Raw genomic sequence first — 26266 nt, 5'->3', positions numbered from 1 at the left:
TTTTGCAGATGTCTGGTGAACAATTTGTAAACCAAACAGTCTGTGTCTTTAACGTGCTAGCACCTCTGCCATGTATTGGTTTCCCAAGGCTTTAATTGAGCCTTGATTGTGTCTTGGTCCCCAGTGAACTCTGTCACTTCAGTGCACGTTTCCATAACCAATAGCATGTAACTCTCTATCTGATAGTTATATCACAAACATACACACAAAATTCTAACTTTCGCAACCAACGGCTGCCTCATCAGAAAGAGGGAAGGAGAGGGAAAGACAAAAGGATATGGGTTTTAAGGGAGAGGGTAAGGAGTCATTCCAATCCCGGGAGCAGAAAGACTTACCTTAGGGGGAAAAAAGGACAGGTATACACTCGCACACACACACATATCCATCCGCATATACACAGACACAAGCAGACATTTGTAAAGGCAAAGAGTTTGGGCAGAGATGTCAGTCGGGGCGGAAGTACAGAGGCAAAGATGATGTTGAAAGACAGGTGAGGTATGAGCGGCGGCAAATTGAAATTAGAAATTAGCGGATAGCGAGAAGAGAGGATATGCTGAAGGGCAAGTTCCCATCTCCGGAGTTCTGACAGGTTGGTGTTAGTGGGAAGTATCCAGATAACCCGGACGGTGTAACACTGTGCCAAGATGTGCTGGCCGTGCACCAAGGCATGTTTAGCCACAGGGTGATCCTCATTACCAACAAACACTGTCTGCCTGTGTCCATTCATGCGAATGGACAGTTTGTTGCTGGTCATTCCCACATAGAACGCTTCACAGTGTAGGCAGGTCAGTTGGTAAATCACGTGAGTGCTTTCACACGTGGCTCTGCCTTTGATCATGTACACCTTCCGGATTACAGGACTGGAATAGGTGGTGGTGGGAGGGTGCATGGGACAGGTTTTACACCGGGGGCGGTTACAGGGGTAGGAGCCAGAGGGTAGGGAAGATGGTTTGGGGATTTCATAGGGATGAACTAAGAGGTTACGAAGGTTAGGTGGACGGCGGAAAGACACTCTTGGTGGAGTGGGGAGGATTTCATGAAGGATGGATCTCATTTCAGGGCAGGATTTGAGGAAGTCGTATCCCTGCTGGAGAGCCACATTCAGAATCTGATCCAGTCCCGGAAAGTATCCTGTCACAAGTGGGGCACTTTTGGGGTTCTTCTGTGGAAGGTTCCGGGTTTGAGGAGATGAAGAAGTGGCTCTGGTTATTTGCTTCTGTACCAGGTCGGGAGGGTAGTTACGGGATGCAAAAGCTGTTTTCAGGTTGTTGGTGTAATGGTTCAAGGATTCCGGACTGGAGCAGATTCGTTTGCCACGAAGACCTAGGCTGTAGGGAACGGACCGTTTGATGTGGAATGGGTGGCATCTGTCATAATGGAGGTACTGTTGCTTGTTGGTGGGTTTGATGTGGACGGACGTGTGAAGCTGGCCATTGGACAGGTGGAGGTCAACGTCAAGGAAAGTGGCATGGGATTTAGAGTAGGACCAGGTGAATCTGATGGAACCAAAGGAGTTGAGGTTGGAGAGGAAATTCTGGAGTTCTTCTTCACTGTGAGTCCAGATCATGAAAATGTCATCAATAAATCTGTACCAAACTTTGGGTTGGCAGGCCTGGGTAACCAAGAAGGCTTCCTCTAAGCGACCCATGAATAGGTTGGCGTACGAGGGGGCCATCCTGGTACCCATGGCTGTTCCCTTTAATTGTTGGTATGTCTGGCCTTCAAAAGTGAAGAAGTTGTGGGTCAGGATGAAGCTGGCTAAGGTAATGAGGAAAGAGGTTTTAGGTAGGGCGGCAGGTGATCGGCGTGAAAGGAAGTGCTCCATCGCAGCGAGGCCCTGGACATGCGGAATATTTGTGTATAAGGAAGTGGCATCAATGGTTACAAGGATGGTTTCCAGGGGTAACAGACTGGGTAGAGATTCCAGGCGTTCGAGAAAGTGGTTGGTGTCTTTGATGAAGGATGGGAGACTGCATGTAATGGGTTGAAGGTGTTGATCTATGTAGGCAGAGATGCGTTCTGTGGGGGCTTGGTAACCAGCTACAATGGGACGGCCGGGATGATTGGGTTTGTGAATTTTGGGAAGAAGGTAGAAGGTAGGGGTGCGGGGTGTTGGTGGGGTCAGGAGGTTGATGATGGAGTCAGGTGAAAGGTTTTGTAGGGGGCCCAAGGTTCTGAGGATTCCTTGAAGCTCCGCCTGGACATCAGGAATGGGATTACCTTGGCAAACTTTGTAAGTAGTGTTGTCTGAAAGCTGACGCAGTCCCTCAGCCACATACTCCCGACGATCAAGTACCACAGTCGTGGAACCCTTGTCCGCCGGAAGAATGACGATGGATTGGTCAGCCTTCAGATCACGGATAGCCTGGGCTTCAGCAGTGGTGATGTTGGGAGTAGGATTAAGGTTTTTTAAGAAGGATTGAGAGGCAAGGCTGGAAGTCAGAAATTCCTGGAAGGTTAGGAGAGGGTGATTTTGAGGAAGAGGAGGTGGGTCCCGCTGTGACGGAGGACGGAACTGTTCCAGGCATGGTTCAATTTGGATAGTGTCTTGGGGAGTTTGTAACAGAACATATTAAAGGCTTTACTGTACCGAAGTATGCGATACCCTCCAAATTCAACCAGTTTAACGAGTATTTATGATTATAGAAAAGTTATTGTGTATGTTAACAATGACTGCGTAACATGTCTCCATAAACAGTCAACCCATTAAATTATACTGAATAACTGACCCACACAAAAGTTAATATCACTTGATCACTGATACAGCAAATGTCATCATGTAAAAACACTGAGTTCATCTTAAATAATTAATATGAAGTACGAAAAATAGTGTACAACTTAGGTATTTTGGATCTCCTTAAATAAAAATCACCCAGTGAAACCTATTTGTTCACTAGGAGCGGTTTCACTTAGTATTCACGAAATCAATCCTGTTTTAGACGAAAACCAATGTATTTCTTAATAATTCATGTTAATTACTTATTTATGCAAATTAGAGAAGTCAATTGACAAACTTCTAGAAAACGGACCTTTTGTAACAAAGAATTATTCTGTCAAGTCAACAAATCTGTCTGTCATTTTAATAACATGTTAAATTATGTCACTCGATGCAAATTAATAACTTTTCTGCACAAATTATGATAACAGATGTACATGTGACTTGTAAACTATATCTCTTTTTAGTAGTTCTTTGACAATGTTATAAATACGAGCAGCAAGAAGGGTCGAAAAGCAGTCGGAATGTCACTTTGGTACAGTGTGTTAGTGTGTTATTGTTTGAGGTGGATAAACAATGCAAAGAACATGTAAAGGAAGTTGTGTTGTGTCATAGTCTTTGGTGGGCAGTGGAATTAAGATGGCCACCAGAGAAATAAATATTTGAAGTTTACATATTTGTTGGTTTCGTTCATTCTTTATCATCAAAAGCACATAAAAAACATGGGACCTCATGTTTTTAACCCTAGACAACCAGATTTAGAGCCAGCATCAACATCGAGACACAGCAGCGATCCAGCAAGCAGCAGTGATTACTACAATGCATTGTAATGGCGCCAACCTAACATCAAGTGCTAACAAGCTCCGTAAATGGGAGTGAAATAGTGCGATTATAGCAATTAGCAATATCGACGACCAGGCGACCATTACAAAAGTGGGGGCTCAGCCGGGATCTTTAAGTGCATCGATGATAATAGTGCAGCGATAAATTTCGTAAGTGCTTAGCATTGCAAAAAAAAGTTTATTTGTGCAGTGTGGCAACAGTGAAAATATGTCAAAAATAAATAAATAAATAAAGTGTGTTTGTGTGACTACCAAAAACCATCATCACACCGCTCGGAAGATTAACGTCTGGATTATGTCAACAGAAGTCATCAATCAAGACCTCAGCTTCAATAAAACCGAATAGAAGTGAAGAAACCAACAGGAACACCGATCACGACATCATAGCATAAAGCCAGGTATTTTGTTGTTGTTGTCATTTAAAATAATTAATAGTTAACATGTCTCTACCTGAGAGTGATGAGATCGTAGGAAATGTAAAAATTGAACCAGGGGATGGTGAACAATTAAACTTAACAGAGTGGCTAGCAGGGTTTGCAACTCAAATAAGCTCGCAACTTAAACAATCCAGTGAAGAAATAAGTGTGAAACTGAAAGAAAACACAGATAGACTGGATAAGTTAAGTTTCAATTTTGATGTATTAAGTACTCATCTCAATGAGAAGTGTGAGGAAATTAAAACTACCCTCAGTAAGGACACTAGAGAACAGTTGATACACTTCAGAAAAGACTTTCAAGTTAAAGTTGAAAGTTTAAATGAAAACACACAAGCTAACACAGACAGCATTGCTGTCATCTACAACAGAGTAGATATTGAAGTTGAAAGATTAGATCAGAGAATAGACAAAACTTCAGAAAACCTTAAACAAGAATACAACCTGTATACCACTAATGTAGATACAAAAGTAGAAAATATACACACTAAATGTACACAATTGGAGGACGCATTGATGTCCAAACAAACGATTTACAATCAAAATACAATGTATGGGCACATCCAAGTGAAATGCTTTCCTGGTGAAAATCTGCACCCTATTGACTTTATTCACCAATGTAAGGATATGTTTGTGGTAGGAATGTCAGATAACATAAAAATCAAGTTAGTAAAACGGTTTCTAGAAGGGGAGGCCCTATCCTGGGCAAATGAGAATAATGATTCTTGGAATACTTTTGAAGAGTTTGAAGCTAAATTTATTTGCAAATTTTGGTCACAATCCATACAAGCCAGATTAAAGTCAGAATTTCTAAATGGACCAGTGTATAGAGGGAAAGTAGGGGGAATGCAAAAATTTTGCAGAGATCAATTGAAAAAGCTTGCTCACTTGAATAACTCTTTTGATATTATGACACAAGTTGATGTTTTAAAAAGAAGGTTACCAGAGAGACTGTAGTGGGAATTGGTCCATGGACCTGACGATTCAATGGAAGAGTTCCTGAAATTTGTAGATAGATTAGATAGGGCCTTGGAAAGAGAAAATAACCAAAGTTTTGGCTCTGGCAACAACCAGTATGGGGGGTGGAACAGGAATGTAAATAGAGATTATTATGGGAGGAGAGACTTTGAAAATTCTGGAAATAATGCTCCAAATAGGGGAGATAGGAGATATGAAAATGATTTCAGAAACAATACACAGGAGGGAGGATGGAGGAGAGATAACAGGAATGATAGAAGTAGGTATTGGGAAAGAGAACAAGATAGAAGGGGGTTTGCTGAAACTAGTGAACAAAACGACAACTACAAACGGACAGACCGAGGGAACCAGCCGGGAAACGGTGGACAGTCCCACTAGATGTCTGTAGTTTTGGGGCTAGACAATATTATGATAGGACAACACATAACCGAAACTGGAAAAGGAGAGGATACAATGTAAAGAGTAAGTACCATGAAAACACTGATGTTGTTAGAATGAATAAATTAGCATTTAATAAAAGGTTTTGGGATACTATGAGTAAAAGTGATACAGTTAATAAAAACAGTGTTCAAGCACAGGTAGTTAGTGAAAGTGCAGAAGTTGAAGGCATTGCAGAGTTCCATTGTTGGGCTGAAAAAGATACTGGTGTTAATATCAAGTCATACACACCACAAATAGAATCTATTTTGGGGGGTTTATTTGATAAGAAGGGGGATGACGAAGTGTTTAATGGAGCCAAAGACTCAATTGCTGAGATTCAGATACATAGGGGGGAAACTGAAGATGGGGTTGTTGCGGAGGAGGAGGAAGAAGTAATAGAGGGACATTTAAATAATGATCCTAAATCAAGTGATGTTGTTGATGAGAGTGTGGAGGAAGAAATAAAAGTATTTGTAGAATTGAAAAGTGATGATGAGGTAAAGGTAAGTGATGTGACAAACATGGGTAATAATGAGGTTAATGTAAGTGAAATGCAGACTAGGGAATGTGTATCTGAGGACAAGCTATTGCCTATTGGGAACTATGAAACACTAATCTATGAGAATGGTAATAATAATAATATCAAAGAAAATATAAAGGGATGGAATGTAAATGTGTGTTTTCAAGAGAAAGGGGAAAAGTTTTTAGAAGTTTTGTGGAACAACTATGGAAACTGTATAAACAAAGATGCCTTTTGGAAAGAATTAGCAAAGGTAAGTGCAACCTTGTATCCTACATGGTGGACAAGAATCCGTAGTGGACTTTATAAAAAAGGGGGTGAAAACAGTAGTTTAAGTGACAACACAGTGTTAAAAGGAATAGATGAAAATAAAGGTTTATGTTTAAATGTCAATGCTTTGCAAACAGAGAGGGATGTGTCTAAGTGTAGGAAAGAGGGATTAGACTTAGGAACTAAAGAAATTGAAAATGATCTATTGTTTGAAAATACTGAAATAGACAAAGAAGTTGAGCTAGGTTGTCCGTATGTTAAAGTAAACATTGACATTGGTCCATTTGAAATAAAAGAAAGCCCACATCCTAATGCGTATAGACTTATCTTTCCCAGATCAAGAAGGTTATTTGGATTAAGAAACATCACTGAATTGAAACCATATAAACATGATTAAGCACATTTCCCTGTTTGAATACAGTTACTTACCCATTTTCCATAAAGCATGTTATCAGCAAAGTTTTTACTGGGTGTGTCAAATAGCAACTACCACTCATCCTACAGACCCTGGAGAAGTTCCAGATCTCTGAGAGAATGTTTTTATATTTATATTGTCACTATTGAATATTAAATTTTGAGACATCTTCTTTACTTGCAACGGGCAAGAAGGTGACAAACATTTATTACTTTCCTTTTGTATTGTTGAATATGGGACATACTTGCACCAAATAAAAGACAATGAAAAAATTGTTGTGCAAGACCCATCATTTTGTGACTATTGTGTTCTTAGGCATAAGATTTGTGTACAATTTTCTACAGTTAATCAGATGTTCACCAAGTGTGATGTTTGTGTTATGTTGTGACCAATTTAAGTGTCCAGTTTTAGTATTAATATGTTCTTGTACTGTCTTGACTATGCGTCTCAATGGGAGACAAGTTTTTTAAATATTTCCTTTTTTTGCAAGTGCATATTATATTCATACATGTGACTTCTCTAGTGTTTGTGTTTATATATCATGTCCATACTTATATTTATGTTCTTTGTTTTCATTTCTTTTATGTGGCTCAAAAAGAGCAGACAGTTGCAATATTTTCTTATGGACATATGACCTGTCCATGTATGTAATATATTTATGTTCCTTCTATTATCTTGATTAATCTGTGACTCAATGAGAACTGACTTTGAAATAATTTACATATATTTTTGATATATCTTAAAATCGCATGTGATATATTTGTGTCTGTTTTTAATCATTTTCCATGTGGCTCACTGGGAGCAAAGATTAACATTTTTTTTACTTTCATATATTACTAATTATTTTTATTATGCTGTCATACTGAATGACATAACACAAAGTGCATTTGAAACAACACAACTGAAATATTTGCGGAAAAAAGTCATTTTGGAACGGTGTAACGGTCATTGCATACATTCACATTATCCATAGTAAAACAAAAAAAACAAAAATTTTTTTATTAAAGTAGTACTTTTCCAAATTTTAACCATTTGACACATTTGTCCTAGTCAGCTAATATCATTAACATTCTGTAAATGATATTACCCGAGGGGGGTATTGTAACGGAACATATTAAAGGCTTTACTGTACCGAAGTATGCGATACCCTCCAAATTCAACCAGTTTAACGAGTATTTATGATTATAGAAAAGTTATTGTGTATGTTAACAATGACTGCGTAACATGTCTCCATAAACAGTCAACCCATTAAATTATACTGAATAACTGACCCACACAAAAGTTAATATCACTTGATCACTGATACAGCAAATGTCATCATGTAAAAACACTGAGTTCATCTTAAATAATTAATATGAAGTACGAAAAATAGTGTACAACTTAGGTATTTTGGATCTCCTTAAATAAAAATCACCCAGTGAAACCTATTTGTTCACTAGGAGCGGTTTCACTTAGTATTCACGAAATCAATCCTGTTTTAGACGAAAACCAATGTATTTCTTAATAATTCATGTTAATTACTTATTTATGCAAATTAGAGAAGTCAATTGACAAACTTCTAGAAAACGGATCTTTTGTAACAAAGAATTATTCTGTCAAGTCAACAAATCTGTCTGTCAGTTTAATAACATGTTAAATTATGTCACTCGATGCAAATTAATAACTTTTCTGCACAAATTATGATAACAGATGTACATGTGACTTGTAAACTATATCTCTTTTTAGTAGTTCTTTGACAATGTTATAAATACGAGCAGCAAGAAGGGTCGAAAGGCAGTCGGAATGTCACTTTGGTACAGTGTGTTAGTGTGTTATTGTTTGAGGTGGATAAACAATGCAAAGAACATGTAAAGGAAGTTGTGTTGTGTCATAGTCTTTGGTGGGCAGTGGAATTAAGATGGCCACCAGAGAAATAAATATTTGAAGTTTACATATTTGTTGGTTTCGTTCATTCTTTATCATCAAAAGCACATAAAAAACACGGGACCTCATGTTTTTAACCCTAGACAACCAGATTTAGAGCCAGCATCAACATCGAGACACAGCAGCGATCCAGCAAGCAGCAGTGATTACTACAATGCATTGTAATGGCGCCAACCTAACATCAAGTGCTAACAAGCTCCGTAAATGGGAGTGAAATAGTGCGATTATAGCAATTAGCAATATCGACGACCAGGCGACCATTACAAGTTGGATCATTAGGAGTAGGATTAGGATCATTTTTCTTCGTGGCAAAGTGATATTTTCAGCAGAGAGTACGGGTGAAGGACAGTAAATCTTTGACGAGGGCTGTTTGGTTAAATCTGGGAGTGGGGCTGAAGGTGAGGCCTTTGGATAGGACAGAGGTTTCGGATTGGGAGAGAGGTTTGGAGGAAAGGTTAACTACTGAATTGGGGTGTTGTGGTTCCAGATTGTGTTGATTGGAATTTTGAGGTTTTGGAGGGAGTGGAGCTGGAAGTGGGAGATTGAGTAGATGGGAGAGACTGGGTTTGTGTGCAATGAGAGGAGGTTGAGGTTTGCTGGAAAGGTTGTGAAGGGTGAGTGAGTTGCCTTTCTGGAGGTGGGAAACCAGGAGATTGGATAGTTTTTTAAGGTGGAGGGTGGCATGCTGTTCTAATTTGCGGTTGGCCTGTAGGAGGATGCTCTGAACAACCGGTGTGGATGTGGGAGAGGAAAGATTGAGGACTTTTATTAAGGATAGGAGTTGATGGGTGTGTTGATTGGCGGAGTGGATGTGTAGGTGAAGGATTAGGTGGGTGAGGGCAATGGATTGTTCGGTTTGGAACTGGTATAGGGACTGATGGAAAGAAGGGTTGCAGCCAGAGATGGGAAATTTAAGTGTGAGGCCTTTGGGGGTGATGCCAAATGTCAGACAAGCCTGAGAAAATAAAATATGGGAGTGTAATCTGGCTAGGGCGAAGGCATGTTGGCGGAGGGAATGTAAATAAAACTTAATGGGGTCGTTGTGGAGGTGTTGTGAGGGTGACATGGTACTAGAAGGTGGAAAGTGGAACACGAGGCTGAAATGAAAATGAAAATAAATATAAAAATATATGGGGAGAGATAAAGGTAAAACTAGAAAGCAAATGGAGATCTGGTGTGAAAAAAGGCGAAAAAGGGTTGGTTAGAGCTGGGCTATGTTGATCCTGTGGTGAACTTGTGTAGGTAGCTAATGATGTGCATAAAGGTTAGGTGGTTGTGTTGCCGCCAAAACACGTTAAAGGGTGGAGAAATACGGGAAAATTTCGAAAAAACTACGTGAGGATGTATTAAAAGGAGTGGTTTGGTGGTGGCAGATTATGGAAATGAAGCTAACAATTGTCTGATGAAGAAATAATGACGTTAAAACCTGTGGGAAGCGGCTAAAAATGATCGGTGATGTGAGAAAATCGGAAATGGAAATAAAGCAAAAGTTATTACTAGCCGAAAAGGTTCTTTAATAGCTGAAAGGAACTGTTTGTGAACTGGAAACGGTGGATTTTATTGCAGCGGTAGTGTTGAAAGCGAAAAAAAAATTTTTTTTTTGGTTATGGTTTGGAAGTGGGTTACGTATTATTACGTATTATTGAGTATATATCGGCGGGATAAAATTGTATACTGGATTACGGTAAAAAAGGAGAAGGTGAATAGAAAGTGAAACTGCTGGCAAAAACAAAAGGAGGAAATAAGACGACAGAAAAGACTACGAAATGTAACAGTGACAATAACAATAACAATAACAAACGTGATTGTTGGGTTCAAATTAATGATATGAATATAATAGAGGGAAACATTCCACGTGGGAAAAATATATTTAACAAGAAAGATGATGAGACTTACCAAACAAAAGCGCTGGCAGGTCGATAGACACACAAACAAACACAAAAATACACACAAAATTCTAGCTTTCACAACCAACGGCTGCCTCGTCAGGAAAGAGGGAAGGAGAGGGAAAGACAAAAGGATATGGGTTTTAAGGGAGAGGGTAAGGAGGCATTCCAATCCCGGGAGCGGAAAGACTTACCTTAGGGGGAAAAAAGGACAGGTATACACTCGCACACACACACATATCCATCCGCATATACACAGACACAAGCAGACATTTGTAAAGGCAAAGAGTTTCGGCAGAGATGTCAGTCGGGGCGGAAGTACAGAGGGAAAGATGATGTTGAAAGACAGGTGAGGTATGAGCGGCGGCAAATTGAAATTAGAAATTAGCGGAGATTGAGGCCTGGCGGATAGCGAGAAGAGAGGATATGCTGAAGGGCAAGTTCCCATCTCCGGAGTTCTGACAGGTTGGTGTTAGTGGGAAGTATCCAGATAACCCGGACGGTGTAACACTGTGCCAAGATGTGCTGGCCGTGCACCAAGGCATGTTTAGCCACAGGGTGATCCTCATTACCAACAAACACTGTCTGCCTGTGTCCATTCATACGAATGGACAGTTTGTTGCTGGTCATTCCCACATAGAACGCTTCACAGTGTAGGCAGGTCAGTTGGTAAATCACGTGAGTGCTTTCACACGTGGCTCTGCCTTTGATCATGTACACCTTCCGGATTACAGGACTGGAATAGGTGGTGGTGGGAGGGTGCATGGGACAGGTTTTACACCGGGGGCGGTTACAGGGGTAGGAGCCAGAGGGTAGGGAAGGTGGTTTGGGGATTTCATAGGGATGAACTAAGAGGTTACGAAGGTTAGGTGGACGGCGGAAAGACACTCTTGGTGGAGTGGGGAGGATTTCATGAAGGATGGAGCTCATTTCAGGGCAGGATTTGAGGAAGTCGTATCCCTGCTGGAGAGCCACATTCAGAATCTGATCCAGTCCCGGAAAGTATCCTGTCACAAGTGGGGCACTTTTGGGGTTCTTCTGTGGAAGGTTCCGGGTTTGAGGAGATGAAGAAGTGGCTCTGGTTATTTGCTTCTGTACCAGGTCGGGAGGGTAGTTACGGGATGCAAAAGCTGTTTTCAGGTTGTTGGTGTAATGGTTCAAGGATTCCGGACTGGAGCAGATTCCACCAACACCCCGCACCCCTACCTTCTACCTTCTTCCCAAAATTCACAAACCCAATCATCCCGGCCGTCCCATTGTTACCAAGCCCCCACAGAACGCATCTCTGCCTACGTAGATCAACACCTTCAACCCATTACATGCAGTCTCCCATCCTTCATCAAAGACACCAACCACTTTCTCGAACGCCTGGAATCCCTACCCAGTCTGTTACCCCTGGAAACCATCCTTGTAACCATTGATGCCACTTCCTTATACACAAATATTCCGCATGTCCAGGGCCTCGCTGCGATGGAGCACTTCCTTTCACGCCGATCACCTGCCGCCCTACCTAAAACCTCTTTCCTCATTACCTTAGCCAGCTTCATCCTGACCCACAACTTCTTCACTTTTGAAGGCCAGACATACCAACAATTAAAGGGAACAGCCATGGGTACCAGGATGGCCCCCTCGTACGCCAACCTATTCATGGGTCGCTTAGAGGAAGCCTTCTTGGTTACCCAGGCCTGCCAACCCAAAGTTTGGTACAGATTTATTGATGACATTTTCATGATCTGGACTCACAGTGAAGAAGAACTCCAGAATTTCCTCTCCAACCTCAACTCCTTTGGTTCCATCAGATTCACCTGGTCCTACTCTAAATCCCATGCCACTTTCCTTGATGTTGACCTCCACCTGTCCAATGGCCAACTTCACACGTCCGTCCACATCAAACCCACCAACAAGCAACAGTACCTCCATTATGACAGATGCCACCCATTCCACATCAAACGGTCCCTTCCCTACAGCCTAGGTCTTCGTGGCAAACGAATCTGCTCCAGTCCGGAATCCTTGAACCATTACACCAACAACCTGAAAACAGCTTTTGCATCCCGTAACTACCCTCCCGACCTGGTACAGAAGCAAATAACCAGAGCCACTTCTTCATCTCCTCAAACCCGGAACCTTCCACAGAAGAACCCCAAAAGTGCCCCACTTGTGACAGGATACTTTCCGGGACTGGATCAGATTCTGAATGTGGCTCTCCAGCAGGGATACGACTTCCTCAAATCCTGCCCTGAAATGAGATCCATCCTTCATGAAATCCTCCCCACTCCACCAAGAGCGTCTTTCCGCCGTCCACCTAACCTTCGTAACCTCTTAGTTCATCCCTATGAAATCCCCAAACCACCTTCCCTACCCTCTGGCTCCTACCCCTGTAACCGCCCCCGGTGTAAAACCTGTCCCATGCACCCTCCCACCACCACCTATTCCAGTCCTGTAATCTGGAAGGTGTACATGATCAAAGGCAGAGCCACGTGTGAAAGCACTCACGTGATTTACCAACTGACCTGCCTACACTGTGAAGCGTTCTATGTGGGAATGACCAGCAACAAACTGTCCATTCGCATGAATGGACACAGGCAGACAGTGTTTGTTGGTAATGAGGATCACCCTGTGGCTAAACATGCCTTGGTGCACGGCCAGCACATCTTGGCACAGTGTTACACCGTCCGGGTTATCTGGATACTTCCCACTAACACCAACCTGTCAGAACTCCGGAGATGGGAACTTGCCCTTCAGCATATCCTCTCTTCTCACTATCCGCCAGGCCTCAATCTTCGCTAATTTCTAATTTCAATTTGGCGCCGCTCATACCTCACCTGTCTTTCAACATCATCTTTGCCTCTGTACTTCCGCCCCGACTGACATCTCTGACCAAACTCTTTGCCTTTACAAATGTCTGCTTGTGTCTGTGTATATGCGGATGGATATGTGTGTATGTGCGAGTGTATACCTGTCCTTTTTTCCCCCTAAGGTAAGTCTTTCCGCTCCCGGGATTGGAATGCCTCCTTACCCTCTCCCTTAAAACCCATATCCTTTTGTCTTTCCCTCTCCTTCCCTCTTTCCTGACGAGGCAGCCGTTGGTTGCGAAAGCTAGAATTTTGTGTGTATTTTTGTGTTTGTTTGTGTGTCTATCGACCTGCCAGCGCTTTTGTTTGGTAAGTCTCATCATCTTTCTTGTTAAATATATTTTTCCCACGTGGAATGTTTCCCTCTATTATATTGATAGTTATATCAGGTGGACACATTCTCAGAATTGTCAAATAAAGGTATTACTGATGTACTAAATGCTTCTGTTGATTTTAGAAGTACACTTTCCTGCATGCTTCTTCAGTGTGCTTTTGCATATTGGTGGTACAACCACTGGGTGGACTCACTTGCTGAGAATCCGACAATGGCAAGACAGATGGTAATATGATGTAGCCTCTCTGCTGACAGTGGTAATTTATAAGTCACATTTCCATCTCGAGCTAGCTTATGCATATTTTGTAACTTTTCTCAGAGATGTAAAATTTTCTTTTTTCATGTAACTACAATCATAAACACCTACAGCTCTGATTCCTACAATTAGGATGTTGTCCTAATTTGTGGATATGATTTCTAGTTAAGACACAATTTACCTTTCAGTTCCAAAATAGTTGTCTTGTGAGCAGCTACTGTATAAAAAAGGTTGTTGCTTTTACCTGCAGATTTGTCCTTTATCTTCTGAGACAACAACTAGGGTGTTAGCTGTGTATTTAACGATACTGTCTACATTATCTGCTCACTCCAGCTTGGTTAGCTAGGGTTCGATGGATAAATCACAAAACCTTGGTAATGTGCTTGATTGTCTTCAACAGTGCATCTTGCCACTCAGCAGTTTTTTCACTACAGGAATCCATTAGATTATTATAAAGGCATATTAGAGCTTGGTGATCTATTAGCCAGATGAGGATCACATACTGATAAATGTCTACAATGCACCTATGGTGTCCATCATTGCTTGATGTACAGGACCGTCTTCGAAAAGACACAGCAGTACATAATCAAGGGGGAGGACTCTCGAACCCTGATGGAGACAGTACACGAGAACTCACCGCCCTTGGCTGCGAATGCATTTGTGTAAATCGAATGACTGAGATCGGCACAGTGATATTGTTGCATAACTACATGGTTGAGCTGGCCGACATGGCCAAATTGCACGACCTGCTGAAGATTAAATTATTTCTTCACATGGTCGTAAATGTAGAGATATAAAACTCCCCCCCCCCCCCCCCCCCCCCCCCCAACAATGCCACAACTGCTAGCACTTTGCACATGTGGGTATTCGAAGTGTTGTCGCTCCCCGGTGCCGCAAATGTGCTGGTGGCCACACAACTCAACATTGCCAACTCCCGCACACAGTACCACACAAATGCGCCAACTGTGTTTCAGCCCATCTGGCCAACTACAGGGGATGCATTGCATACAAGGAGGTCTGAGGTGCAAGATAGCTAAACATGTAAAAGGTATGACCATCACAGTTCTGAAACTGCCCCCATTCCCAGTAAAGAGTGGAATATCCTTTGCTGGAGTGGCAGCTGGCACCCCCAGCAGCGCAGGGCTGTCAGAAGAACCTCAGAGTCATGCACAACAAACATCCACAGCAACAGACATACAGCCAAGACATACAATACCCAACACCACACCCACATCAGCTAAACCACAAAACGCAAATAACACCCCCACCCTATACCCTGAGACCACAGACCTCAGCCCAAGACAGACCACAGAAGATGCACCTACATAGGGGCAGCCACAACATGAAGAGGAGGAGGAGGAAGAGAAATGACCAGAGCAGGGGAACATGACCACACCACAAGAGCACAGACAACAGGACACCAATGGGCACATACACAATTCGGACACCAACGCGATAGCCCGAACAACTCACCACAGAAGCCACACAGGAGCCCCAGCTATAACTCAGACAGCTAACACACAAACCAGTCCACAGCAAATGCCAACACAAGTACCAGTGGCTGCCAACACAACCAATAACCCACAGGCTGACACTCTCAAAATTACTCAACACTCTGAAGAATAATGGAGACATTATTTCCCAGGCTCATGACGACCGAAGTAGTCATGAAGATTATGGGGTGTGTCTCACAACTCTTCTCACAGTTCATGTCATTGTTAGTGACAAAAGAACATTTTAGTTGAGAAGACTTTTAAGTAACTTTTAACTTGAACTTGCTAGAGGCAAGACATGTGTATGATTCCTGTATAATCGAATAGTGGTTATCAAGCCAACTCTGTTGTAAATGTAACTTAATTGTTTCTGATGTGAGACGACACGGGTGACTCAAAGGAAGTCAATTGTTTATGTGAGAAGTGTGAAGTTCCTGTGACTAGCATCATTCTTCAGAGAAGAAGTTTGTAGAGGTTCCAGAAGCCGGCTATTCAGAGAAGAAGATCGGCTGTGTACACCAAGTAAGTCAACTCGTCTAAGAGAAGTGGGAAGTTTGCACATCCACTTCACACACTCTTAGTTGTCAAAAATGTTAGAGGCTTCTGGCTGCTCATCTGCCAGTCTGCCATCTCAATCCTAGTATGCCTGATACATTAATTTTAGTTAGGACTATAAAGGTTCAAAGAATGTATGTATGTGTGCCTCAATGAACATAGACACAAGTTAACTCATTTTATACATAGGAAACCTGCATTCTTCTGTGGGTCATAGTCACTGATGAGGCATACTAACTGTGTCTATTGTTATTGCCAAAGTTGAATCACTATCACTGCATCCAAAAGATCTCTAAAGTTCCCTAGTTCATCCTGTTGCTGAAGATTTTCAGTAACATGTGGCTGATAAAGTGAGTATAAAACAAATGCTGTTCGTATACTAAGGTATCTACCTCTCAGAGCATCTGGTGATGGCAACTTCATTAGCTGCTTAGGTATTACACACCACATCATATTGGCTGTCCTCATTAGCATGGTTAATGACAGTTTATGCAGGGGAAAAATGAAGAATTTTATGACATGGTATGTTTGTTTACTTACAAATTTAATTGTCAGTTACTATTTTCCCTCCAAATGTTCCATAACTCAAATGTGTAACTATGTTTGTTACGCTTTATTGTGTTTCTTTGAAAAAAAAATCTTTCTGTGCCAAAAAAGGAAGTAATCATCTCCATCACATATGTAGTACCTTGGATTGTTGCAGCGTCTTGTCGATACTCGAATCCCTGTGCTTCCTGTGCTTAGTAGGCCATCATCTCCCAACAGGCAACCTGATGCACACTCAGAGTATGGAGACCATTCACTCCAACCACCATCAACTTGCTGATTTGCAAAGAAGCCTGCTTGGATAGCTGACAGTCCTCTAGTGATGCATCGACCACTGCGGCACCACTGCAATGTCATTAAAATTGCCAGTTTTTATTTACATGGAAAAACAATCATGATTGAACATCAGTTTTTTCTCCAGTTACAGCTACTATATGGTTTAATGGAACCAAGTTGGAACACATGCATGTGTTAAGAATAAAAGAACAACATAAATTCATAAGCTGATCATCATCATATTTTTTTTTTTTTTTTAATGCATAGCCACTACCCAGCCAATCTATGGTAGTAGTTATCTTTACTCAGTTATCTTTACTCATTCCGTTGTTCCACACAGTTTTCAAGAATCATATGTAGTATAATAAAATGAGACAAAATGCTAAGAAACACTTAATTAGAAAATGACAATTTTGTTCTGAATAATGCAGCATTAAAAAGTAATTTATGAAATGTTACACTTGGCTATGCATTAATTTAGTGTAAGTGTGTGATTTGGAGACAGTAGAGTGTTGTTAGAATTGTCAGGAGACTGTTTCAGTACTGTGCATCATTCTCAATATTCATATAATTCGTGAAATGGTGATTCAAATTTTTGATGCTATAGTTGGCTAATTATTGCAATGTCGTTAAGCAGCAAGCCAAGAACTGTTAACTACAGTCCATAATTGCTCAATATGGTACAATATTGTGATCATAATACAATGGAGAGTATGGGCAATGTATGGGAAGATACTGACCTCTGAAAATAACTCCTTGTCTTAGCATCAGTGGAAGTAAGATTGAGTGGCAATATTGTAGAAGTATCAGAACTTTCCCATGTTACTTCTTTAAGCTCTAAACGTGACTATACACTATTGACTGAGAGGTGTTTTTGTGGGATACTGTTTAAAAGAGGACTTCATGTGTGTGTATAACAATCATTTGCATCAAGGCAGATGGTGTCATACCAGTGGCTAAAGGTCATACATAATACCTGTAAATTATGCAACTATCAGTCGGTGTAGCTGTGATAGAGCGATTGTGATAGAAATGTTGATGTTATAATGAAGCAGTTTTGATGATCATCTGTGTGTTAATGATGTCTTGAACCATGTGTGCATGGGCATTCACTAACATTGATGTACTGTTGAGAACTATCATCTGATATGTTACTAATTTGCTGTAATGTAACCAGTTGGACTCACAAAAATATGTTTTATTATATACCCTCAAGTGGTGCATAATTGCTCAAACCCATCACATCAGCTGTTTCTACTGCAACTTGGAAAGAAATTGTAGCTCTCAAAAAACTACACTTCATTACATTTAGAAGTACATAGCCTCAAATGCGACTTGGGTTCTGAAATGACTGATTCTCTTGTGGTACATGCTTTTTTACTTAATGAGTTAAGTGCAGATGGTAGAAGGTGTGAACTTTTTCTCTTTGAACAATAAAGACTGTGCCAAAAAAGCATGTCATGGAATAATAAATAGAAATTTGTAATTGTATGCTTAGTGTTCCTATAGGATATATCAAAAGTAAATAAAAATTTAGTCTAACTTACTACTTACTTTGCAAGTTGTAAAAGCTCAAACCTCAACTCATTTTTTTTTTTTTTTTTTTTTTTTTTTTGTAAATGTCTATTAGCACAGATCATTATTAATTGAATACTAGGACCATTTCACATCAGATAGGCACATCAAAAGCAGCTGCTGACCTTCTGGAAAATATTCTTAGCAGATTAACAACAACTACAGACTGTATTCCGTGCACATTTCTTGCTCATCCACAAGTGAATGCCTCTATTATACATGCAATCATCTCTTGTTATCCCATGAAGTGAGAAATATTCTTCTCACCCCCTCCAAATTGATAATCTGTCACTGTCTCAACCCACTCAGTACTCTTATCAATCCTTATGCCCCGTCTGTGCATCTGCCTACTATCCATCTAACAAATGGCTGTTGCCAAACTTGGCCAATGGCTGTCTGAGCCACACTGTTATGTGAAATATGCTGTTCATGAAAATGTTGTTGATTTTAACAATCGTTGCACTATCTGTGCCATCTCATGTCAACCTGCTAACATCAGTTTTTGTGAACAGAACATTGGGAACTGTAGGTCCATCATTAGCTTCATTCCTGCAATCTCTCAAAACATGTATAATCTTGTTTCTTATACTGATGGTGAAGTGGTTAGCACACAGGACTTGCAAACAGGGGGAACGATGGTTCAAATCCATGTCTGGCTCTCCAGATTTTAGGTTTTCCATGACTTCCCTAGATCACTCCAGGCAAATGCCGAGATGGTTCCTTTGAAAGGGAATGGCCAATTTCCTTCTTGATTGTAGAAATAATCTGACATGGTGCTCCATCTCTAATGAACTTGATGTGGGTGGAGTGTAAACCCTAATCTCCCTTCCTTCCTTTCTTCCTTCTTATTTTGAAACATTCCACTTTGTAATGTATAGCTTGTCACTAATATTGTAGAGTAAGTGGTTCCATTTTAATTCATTGGGGTTAATTTGCATGGGCATGAGGAAACATGTAAACCACAGTACAGAGGTGCTGCTAAGGAGTTGTATCAAGATTGCCTGACCGAGTGCTACAACAGATGTCAACTGGAGGGTCATGGGTATAATTTTATGTCAGAGCACAGACTGTAGACAATATCATTATAGAAGATATTTGATGGATTTCCATACCAGGTTCTGTATTAGGATGACATTGCAACAAAATGGAATTTCCCTCCAAAGTTTGAACAAGAAGTCAATTTAGTCAGACCAAGGGTAGTATGACCTCTGAAACTACTTACTACAAGAAAGTGTAATTCCACAGTTTCCAGTAACACATTCATTTGGCTGTTTTTATCCTGAGAAATAATGTGAAAGCAGAATGACTTGATTTGTGACTGTAGTTGTGAAACATAAATTGCTTAGTACAGAAGAGTATCTAATGCAGATTCCATTTACAAAGTTGGAAAGAAACACTGGTTGGCTAAAGAGTTGATAAATGCAGTAACAGCACTGTCCATTAAAGTCAAGGTTCCATTCTTTAGCCCTGATCTTGGAGAGAGTTTTAATCAAGATTTATAGAAGACTATTCCCTCCAACCAATTTGTTTATGAACCTTTTTTTTCATTTTGTGTATGAAGAGCACACTGATGGTTGCATCATTAAAAATAAGTAGTAAAAATGTTCAAGTGGCACAAAAAAATGCAAGGTCATGTTTGGTAGAAAATGCATAGTCAACTGATTTTCCCTTCTTTCAAGAAAAAACTAGCAGAAATGATTGGAAATATAGCTGCTACTTGGGTAAGCATCTGGGAAGTTGCCATCTTAACTGCATAACTCAGCTTAAGTTCCAAACTAATGCATACATCCCAAATTCATTACAGTTTCATTGAACTGTAGCCCCAGTTACAGTTACTGAGTCCTGCAGTTAGTTAAAAATACACTGACCACATCCTTTTATCCATGATGAATTAGGAGCTCTGCAACTGTTCAGGAAAATATCTGTTTTATTGTGTTGAATCATTTACACTTTTTGTCGAAAGTACAAGCTATTTTTAAGTAACTAGTTTCACACATGGATTTCCTGCAGTCAGAATATCTACATGCTATGGCAGTGGTTCTTAACAGGTGGTCCGCAGACCACCAGGGGTCCACGAGCTATGCCAGATGGGTTCACAAGATGCTATTAGAATAAAAAATATATTAAATATATTTCGTATGATAACAGATCTTTTGTTTTGGCTGCTTGCTGCATGAGCAGAGCTTTAGCGAATGCTAACTTCTGCATCTAGCGTCTTCCTAGAGCCAACTGACAGTAGCACACTCTAGCGCGAAACTAGAATTAAACAGAGGCAAATAGTTCTGCTGTATGCCATAAGACTGCGTGCACTGCCTCTTTGCAGCTGAAAACTGACAGTCACTTTACACAGAAACTCTCATTTCAGACGACAATCGGCCCCTTGTTAATTTATTGCCAGTGCTTTAACAATGTTGTTTACATATTCAATATTCTGTATTAAAATAGTAGTGTTTGTAAAATAAATACTAAACACCAAGATTTGAAGGCAAAGATTTTGAGCGATAATCAAAAATTTAACAATAACAATGATGGCTAAATTGAAAAAGTTTTAAGCTCAATATTTTTTCCGTAATGAATATGTCAATGTTTTTTCTAAGTACCAAAAATAGAAAACATATAAAAAGACTCTTAATTTGGCTTTTTTAGGTACTTGATACTGGGATATGACAAGGTACCAATCATGCTTGATGGGGGGTCCTCGAGAAAATTTTGTTGGGAACCCCTGTGCTATGGTATAGAATCACAGAGTTCCTGGATATGCTCTCCTGTGGGATAGCCACCCATGCCTTCCATGTGGTTTGTTTGTGACCCCACAAAGCATTAGCTCTGCCCCCTGGAGTATCATGACAAATTTCTGTCCAATCATATCCTATACATTTTCAATAGGCCACATGTCAGGTGATCATCCATGCTAGATAAAGTCACACATCTTCTCAAAAGAAGGTTTGCACACCCTACTCCACATGTGGCTGGAATTATCCTTCTCAAATATGGTACATTGTGGAATATCCGAAAAGAACCAGAATGTATCACAGTTATCATCAAGATTTTTCAGTGTAATGAATTTTCAGGAGTGCAGTCATATAAATTCTTTTCTTCTCTTAATATTATGGCTGCATAATACCCAACCATCTGAATCAATGGACCTTGAATCTCAGCTTATAAAATTGTGACCCATGCCAATGAGCACTGTGCCATTGTTTTTAAGGTATGATCCAAAGTGCAGTATTAGACATACTGTCCAAATTAAAGACGGCAGCCATCTGGTGAAGAATTTACTTATTCATATTGTTGGCTTCTATGGATAGGGTGCAGAATGCGAGTATTTCTGTAGCTGGCTCATAAAAAACAATGCTACAGGTTCCCTGTTGATATCACATAAGGCTATACGTGGAATTTGTGGCAAAGAAGTCCACACAGAGTGCATGCCAGCAAGGTACATCTGTTATCTGAGCGACATTTCGTTGACTGTTTGTCAAGTACATATTGGCAAAGTCCATAGGCTTATAAGACAGGTGTTAGGGGTACATAATCAGTCATTTGATTCAGAAGATGGATGACCATTTCACAGAAAAAATATCAGACAAGAAAGGAATTGGTTATAGCTGCTCTCTTGAATTTTAATTGACATATCATACATGTTTATCATTATGATGCCTGGAACCATAGTAGGGAGATCCTATGGCCCTGGGGACTACCAAAATTTCCTCCACATCTCCCTCTGAAAAACTACTTTTCTGTTATTTTTTCTATGCATATTTACAAAAATTTTCATTTGGGAGTAAGTTTACTAAAAATGAAGCACAGCAATGAGCAAAGAACATTAAGAAATTCGATGCTTTAGCATGTGTGAGAGTTCCATTTTTACTCGATTTACAATGAAATACCTAATAAATAATTAAGGCCTACTTTCAGTAGTCTTATGGCACAAGATGCGTGAGCAATGCAAACAATTACCAATGGCAGAGCATGTGTGTATGTAGAAACCTTGGAGCAGACATTTGTTTATACAAGAGTTCTGTGTAGATGAATGATTCAGCTGCCTATAAGCATTACAACTAACTCCTGTATTATTAATCCCCACATAATTCTTTTCTATTTGCACAGTAGATTGTTATCAACCAAAACTTGGGAGCAGCAACAATAATGGCTGGAGAGAGAAGTAAATTACATTTCCCCACTGTCTGTCTTGCTTGCTTTGTCCGCCAAGTGTCTCACTCCAGCCCTTACTCGTCAAAAATAGGCAGAAATCTGAAGCATTCAGTCAAACAGCATATTTGCTTCAGCGTGTGCTTGTTGAACAATGACATCCTACAATCCAAAAACATCAAGCTTTGACAACCAGCTTGACAGCAACGGTATACGTATGTCCATTGCTCTCTCCCCACTGCATGTCTTGATGCTGGACAATAGACATTAATGGAAAGGAATTTGGCAATAAAGTCCCAATTTAAACTGACAGTGTCAAACACCAACAAAGAGAGGTTTCCAACTGTTGCAGTAATCTAGTGTCAAACCCACACTGTGGATGAAGCTTTACAGTCCCCGATGGGTGTATGGACAAGAGTGTGGTCATCCTATGCTGCAGTCACAGTCACATCACATGGGTCAGTAACTGCTTCTTATTATGTACAGCTCTTCTACCCAATGGCTCCATGCACAAATCAGTGTTGTAATAGCATTCCCTGTATGAGCCAAAATGTCACAGTATTCTGCTCCACTGAAACTCCCCCACAAATTGATGTTGCACAACTTGACATCAGTGGGACACACTGACACTATCTTTCAGATTATCATTTCATTGTATGCCTCTTTGCCGACAAAAATAGTGTAGCACTGCCCATTCTAATCACACAGTACACTCCTTGCTTGGCTTCTCTGTATCCCATTATCTTGGCAGCACTTATTGCTGGTACATTGTTTGGCTTGTTATCTGGGTTGGGATTCATATGAATTATTCTTTTCTAATCTACACTAACTGAATATATATGTGTCAAAGCTGACAGTTATTCAGTAGAATAATCTTCGTCTTATTATGAATCTGATTTCAATCAGAAATGCGTTATATTTACCAGGAGACAAATGGACTGACCAATACTTAGACGTATGAGGAAGTGTGATCAAAAAGCAATGCAAATTTTTAATTTCACAGGCTTTATAAATCTGATTTCCAAAATTTTTTTCATCTAGTTGGTACACATGTTCCTGATGTATGTTTGCATTTTCAACTGTTTTGAATATTTTGTCTGTTGTCAACAATCAAAAATGCTATATTTGCTTGCAAGTGCTTGGCGAATTTTTACTTTCAAAAAGGATGGATCAAAGAATTTGTATTAAATTTTGCTTGAAAATGAAATAAAGTGCAGCACCACATTTGAAACGTTAACTGTGGCTTTTGAAAAATCTGCTATGAGTAATATAAGAGTTTAAAAGTAGTATAAGCTTTTCAAAGAGGATCAAGAAGATGTTGAAAATGGCAATCATACTTAACACCTTAACACATCAATTTCTGACAACAATGTAGAAGAAGTAAAGAAAATGGTTCTGCAAAATCACCATCAGAGAGATTGCTGATGATATTAGCAAACCATTTGGCTCATGCCAACCAGTTTTTTTTTTCTTTTTGTCATGAAACGTGTTGGAGCAAAGTTTGTTAAACAATTGTTGAATTTTGACCAAAAGTGATGTCACATGGACATCACTCAGGAATTGCTAAATGAAGTCAGTAACAATCCAGAGCTTTAAAACCATTATGTTGCCTCAGCTACTGTATTTGCTGAACATGGCCCATGCGACTTCTTTCTATTCCCAATACTGAAGAGAACCATGAAAGGACATTGTTTTGTCACCACTGATGAGATGATAACAGAATCATTAAGGGAGATGAACACTGTAACAAAAAGTAAGTTCCAGAAGTGCTTCCAAGACTGGAAAATGTGCTGACACAAGTGTATTATATCTGAGGGGGCTTACTTTGAAGGGGACAAAGTTGATGTTGAATAATAAATAAAGATTATTTAAGAAAAACAAAAACTCCCATTACATTTTGATCACACCTCATGCAGCTCCTATTTCAGCTAATAGGGACATAAAGTAAATAACAGCACAGTAACAGATTATAATGTGTTGAGAGAGAATGAGGAGCAGCTATGGGAGAGAATAAGTAAAATGAAATGTAAATAAACAAATTTAGCAAGCAGTAATGGGAAAACGAATCTTTGTATATCAGGCGAACGTGCAATGAGTCTTGGAGGATCACTGGATGAGAGGATATGATGTAGAGGAAGTCAAAAACCTCGGAGATCAGGAAAATTAGTGCTGGTTGGGATAATCTAAATATTTCATATGATATAGCAGACTCTTGGATCATGCTGTGCTTGAGTGCTGCACATCCCCAGGTGCACAGTTTGTCTGGGTCAATTCAGAAGAAAGTTTTGCTAATGTTAGTCATTCCATATTGGAAACAACAAACAAAAATTGGAAAGACAATACCTCAGCATATGAATGGTAGATTGCACATAGACCCAAGTAACATATCAGGAAATTGTGCTAGCTTTTTGGATATGGTGTCACTTGTTTTTACGAGCTCTGCATCCAGGCCATGAGGGCCCAAGGGATGTAGACTGGCAGCTGCGTTATCCTCTGCCTTGTGGCATCATTTGAATGTGGTATGGAGGGGCTTGTGGTCAGAACATTGCTTTCAGACTGTGGAGCTACTACTTCTCGTTCAAGTATCTCCTCAGTTGGAATCATGAGGCTGAGTGTACCTTTCATCAGTCCTCCCACCAAGACAAAAAATCCTTGGCAGTATGGAGAATCAAATCTGGGTCCTACACATGGGAGCCATTTATGCTGACCACTCAGCTACGAAGGCGGACACTTCTATTTTAATATAGTTAGTCACATCTATGGCCACAGCAATATTGCAAAAATCCTACTAAACACTTAAGTGTGTACCTAATTAACACTGTGTATTCGTACCTTGTTCCTGCCACATGGTGTTCCTTCAAGTGCTGGATGAGATGTCCAAGTGTAACGGTCACGTTGACAGTGCAGATCCCTGCAGATATCTTCCAATGGTTGTTTCACAGCATGAATGCTGCCATGCCCATATTTAAGCATACCTGTCACATGAGTAAGTGTTCGCAGCAAGTCAAGTTTCAAAATCAAATTACAATTAAATAACGACATGAAAGGAACTGCTTCATCTTTCAGTGATTACATACAAACAGATTGGATGTGTGTTCACAGGAGTCAAGTTGGCTCCATCTTATGCCAATCTTTTTTCATGCAGAGACACAAGCAGATAATCAGTGCCTCATTTAAAAATTGTCATCTGGCCCTTAATGTAAATAAATGTAATGTAATGATTGTAAACAGATGAAAGGATCTGATAAACAATTTGTAGTTTCTGGAATCAGTCACAACCTGAAAGTATTTAGAAGTTTCTGTCCAGAGTTACTTAAAGTGAAATGAACACATAAATTTAAGTGTGAGGAAGGCAGGTGCCAGTCTCAGATTTACTGGAAGAATCCTAAGACACAATAGTTCATGCATGTAATAGGTTGCTTACAAAATCTTTGTTTGACCAATTCTTGAGTATTGTTCAACATTGTTCTGTTAGATGAACAGAAGAGGGTGAGGTGTGAATGCACAGGACTGCCAAATCGGTGTCATTATTGATAATAAATTCAAAGTTATTGTGAACTGGGTGTGAAGCTATTATCTTCTTGTGAGCTTTGTGTGTTTTTTGTGGTTACATCTGTTATCTTGGGAATCATCAAATTACCACTCAGAAGGCAACGTATGTGATAACACAACAAAAAGAAGCATCTAAATTACCATCTGCAGCAACCACATTGTGTGTAATTATTTGCCGTGACAGCCTTGTATTAAATTAACCATTATTATTATTCACATGACAGATGCTCCACAAAACACTGATATGACTGCTGTAAGTGTAATACTCAGACTG

At 40.1% G+C, this 26266-nt stretch overlaps 1 protein-coding gene across 1 annotated transcript in view; it reads right to left on the bottom strand.

Annotated features, from left to right (window-relative positions):
• Positions 1-26266, bottom strand: part of LOC126175726 (A disintegrin and metalloproteinase with thrombospondin motifs adt-1-like) — a 184225-nt gene that overhangs the window by 87017 nt on the left and 70942 nt on the right. The window contains exons 8-9 of the mRNA XM_049922664.1: positions 25273-25415; positions 16583-16785 (exon numbers count right to left, since the gene is read on the bottom strand). Coding sequence (XP_049778621.1) covers positions 16583-16785; positions 25273-25415 — 346 coding nt within the window. The remainder of the gene's footprint in view (positions 1-16582; positions 16786-25272; positions 25416-26266) is intronic.

This window comes from Schistocerca cancellata, chromosome 3 (assembly GCF_023864275.1).
Source record: "Schistocerca cancellata isolate TAMUIC-IGC-003103 chromosome 3, iqSchCanc2.1, whole genome shotgun sequence".
In the NCBI taxonomy this organism is placed as follows: Eukaryota; Metazoa; Arthropoda; class Insecta; order Orthoptera; family Acrididae; genus Schistocerca; species Schistocerca cancellata.
Note: the sequence above shows the minus strand (reverse complement) of the source record. Positions and strands in the feature narration are given on the sequence as shown.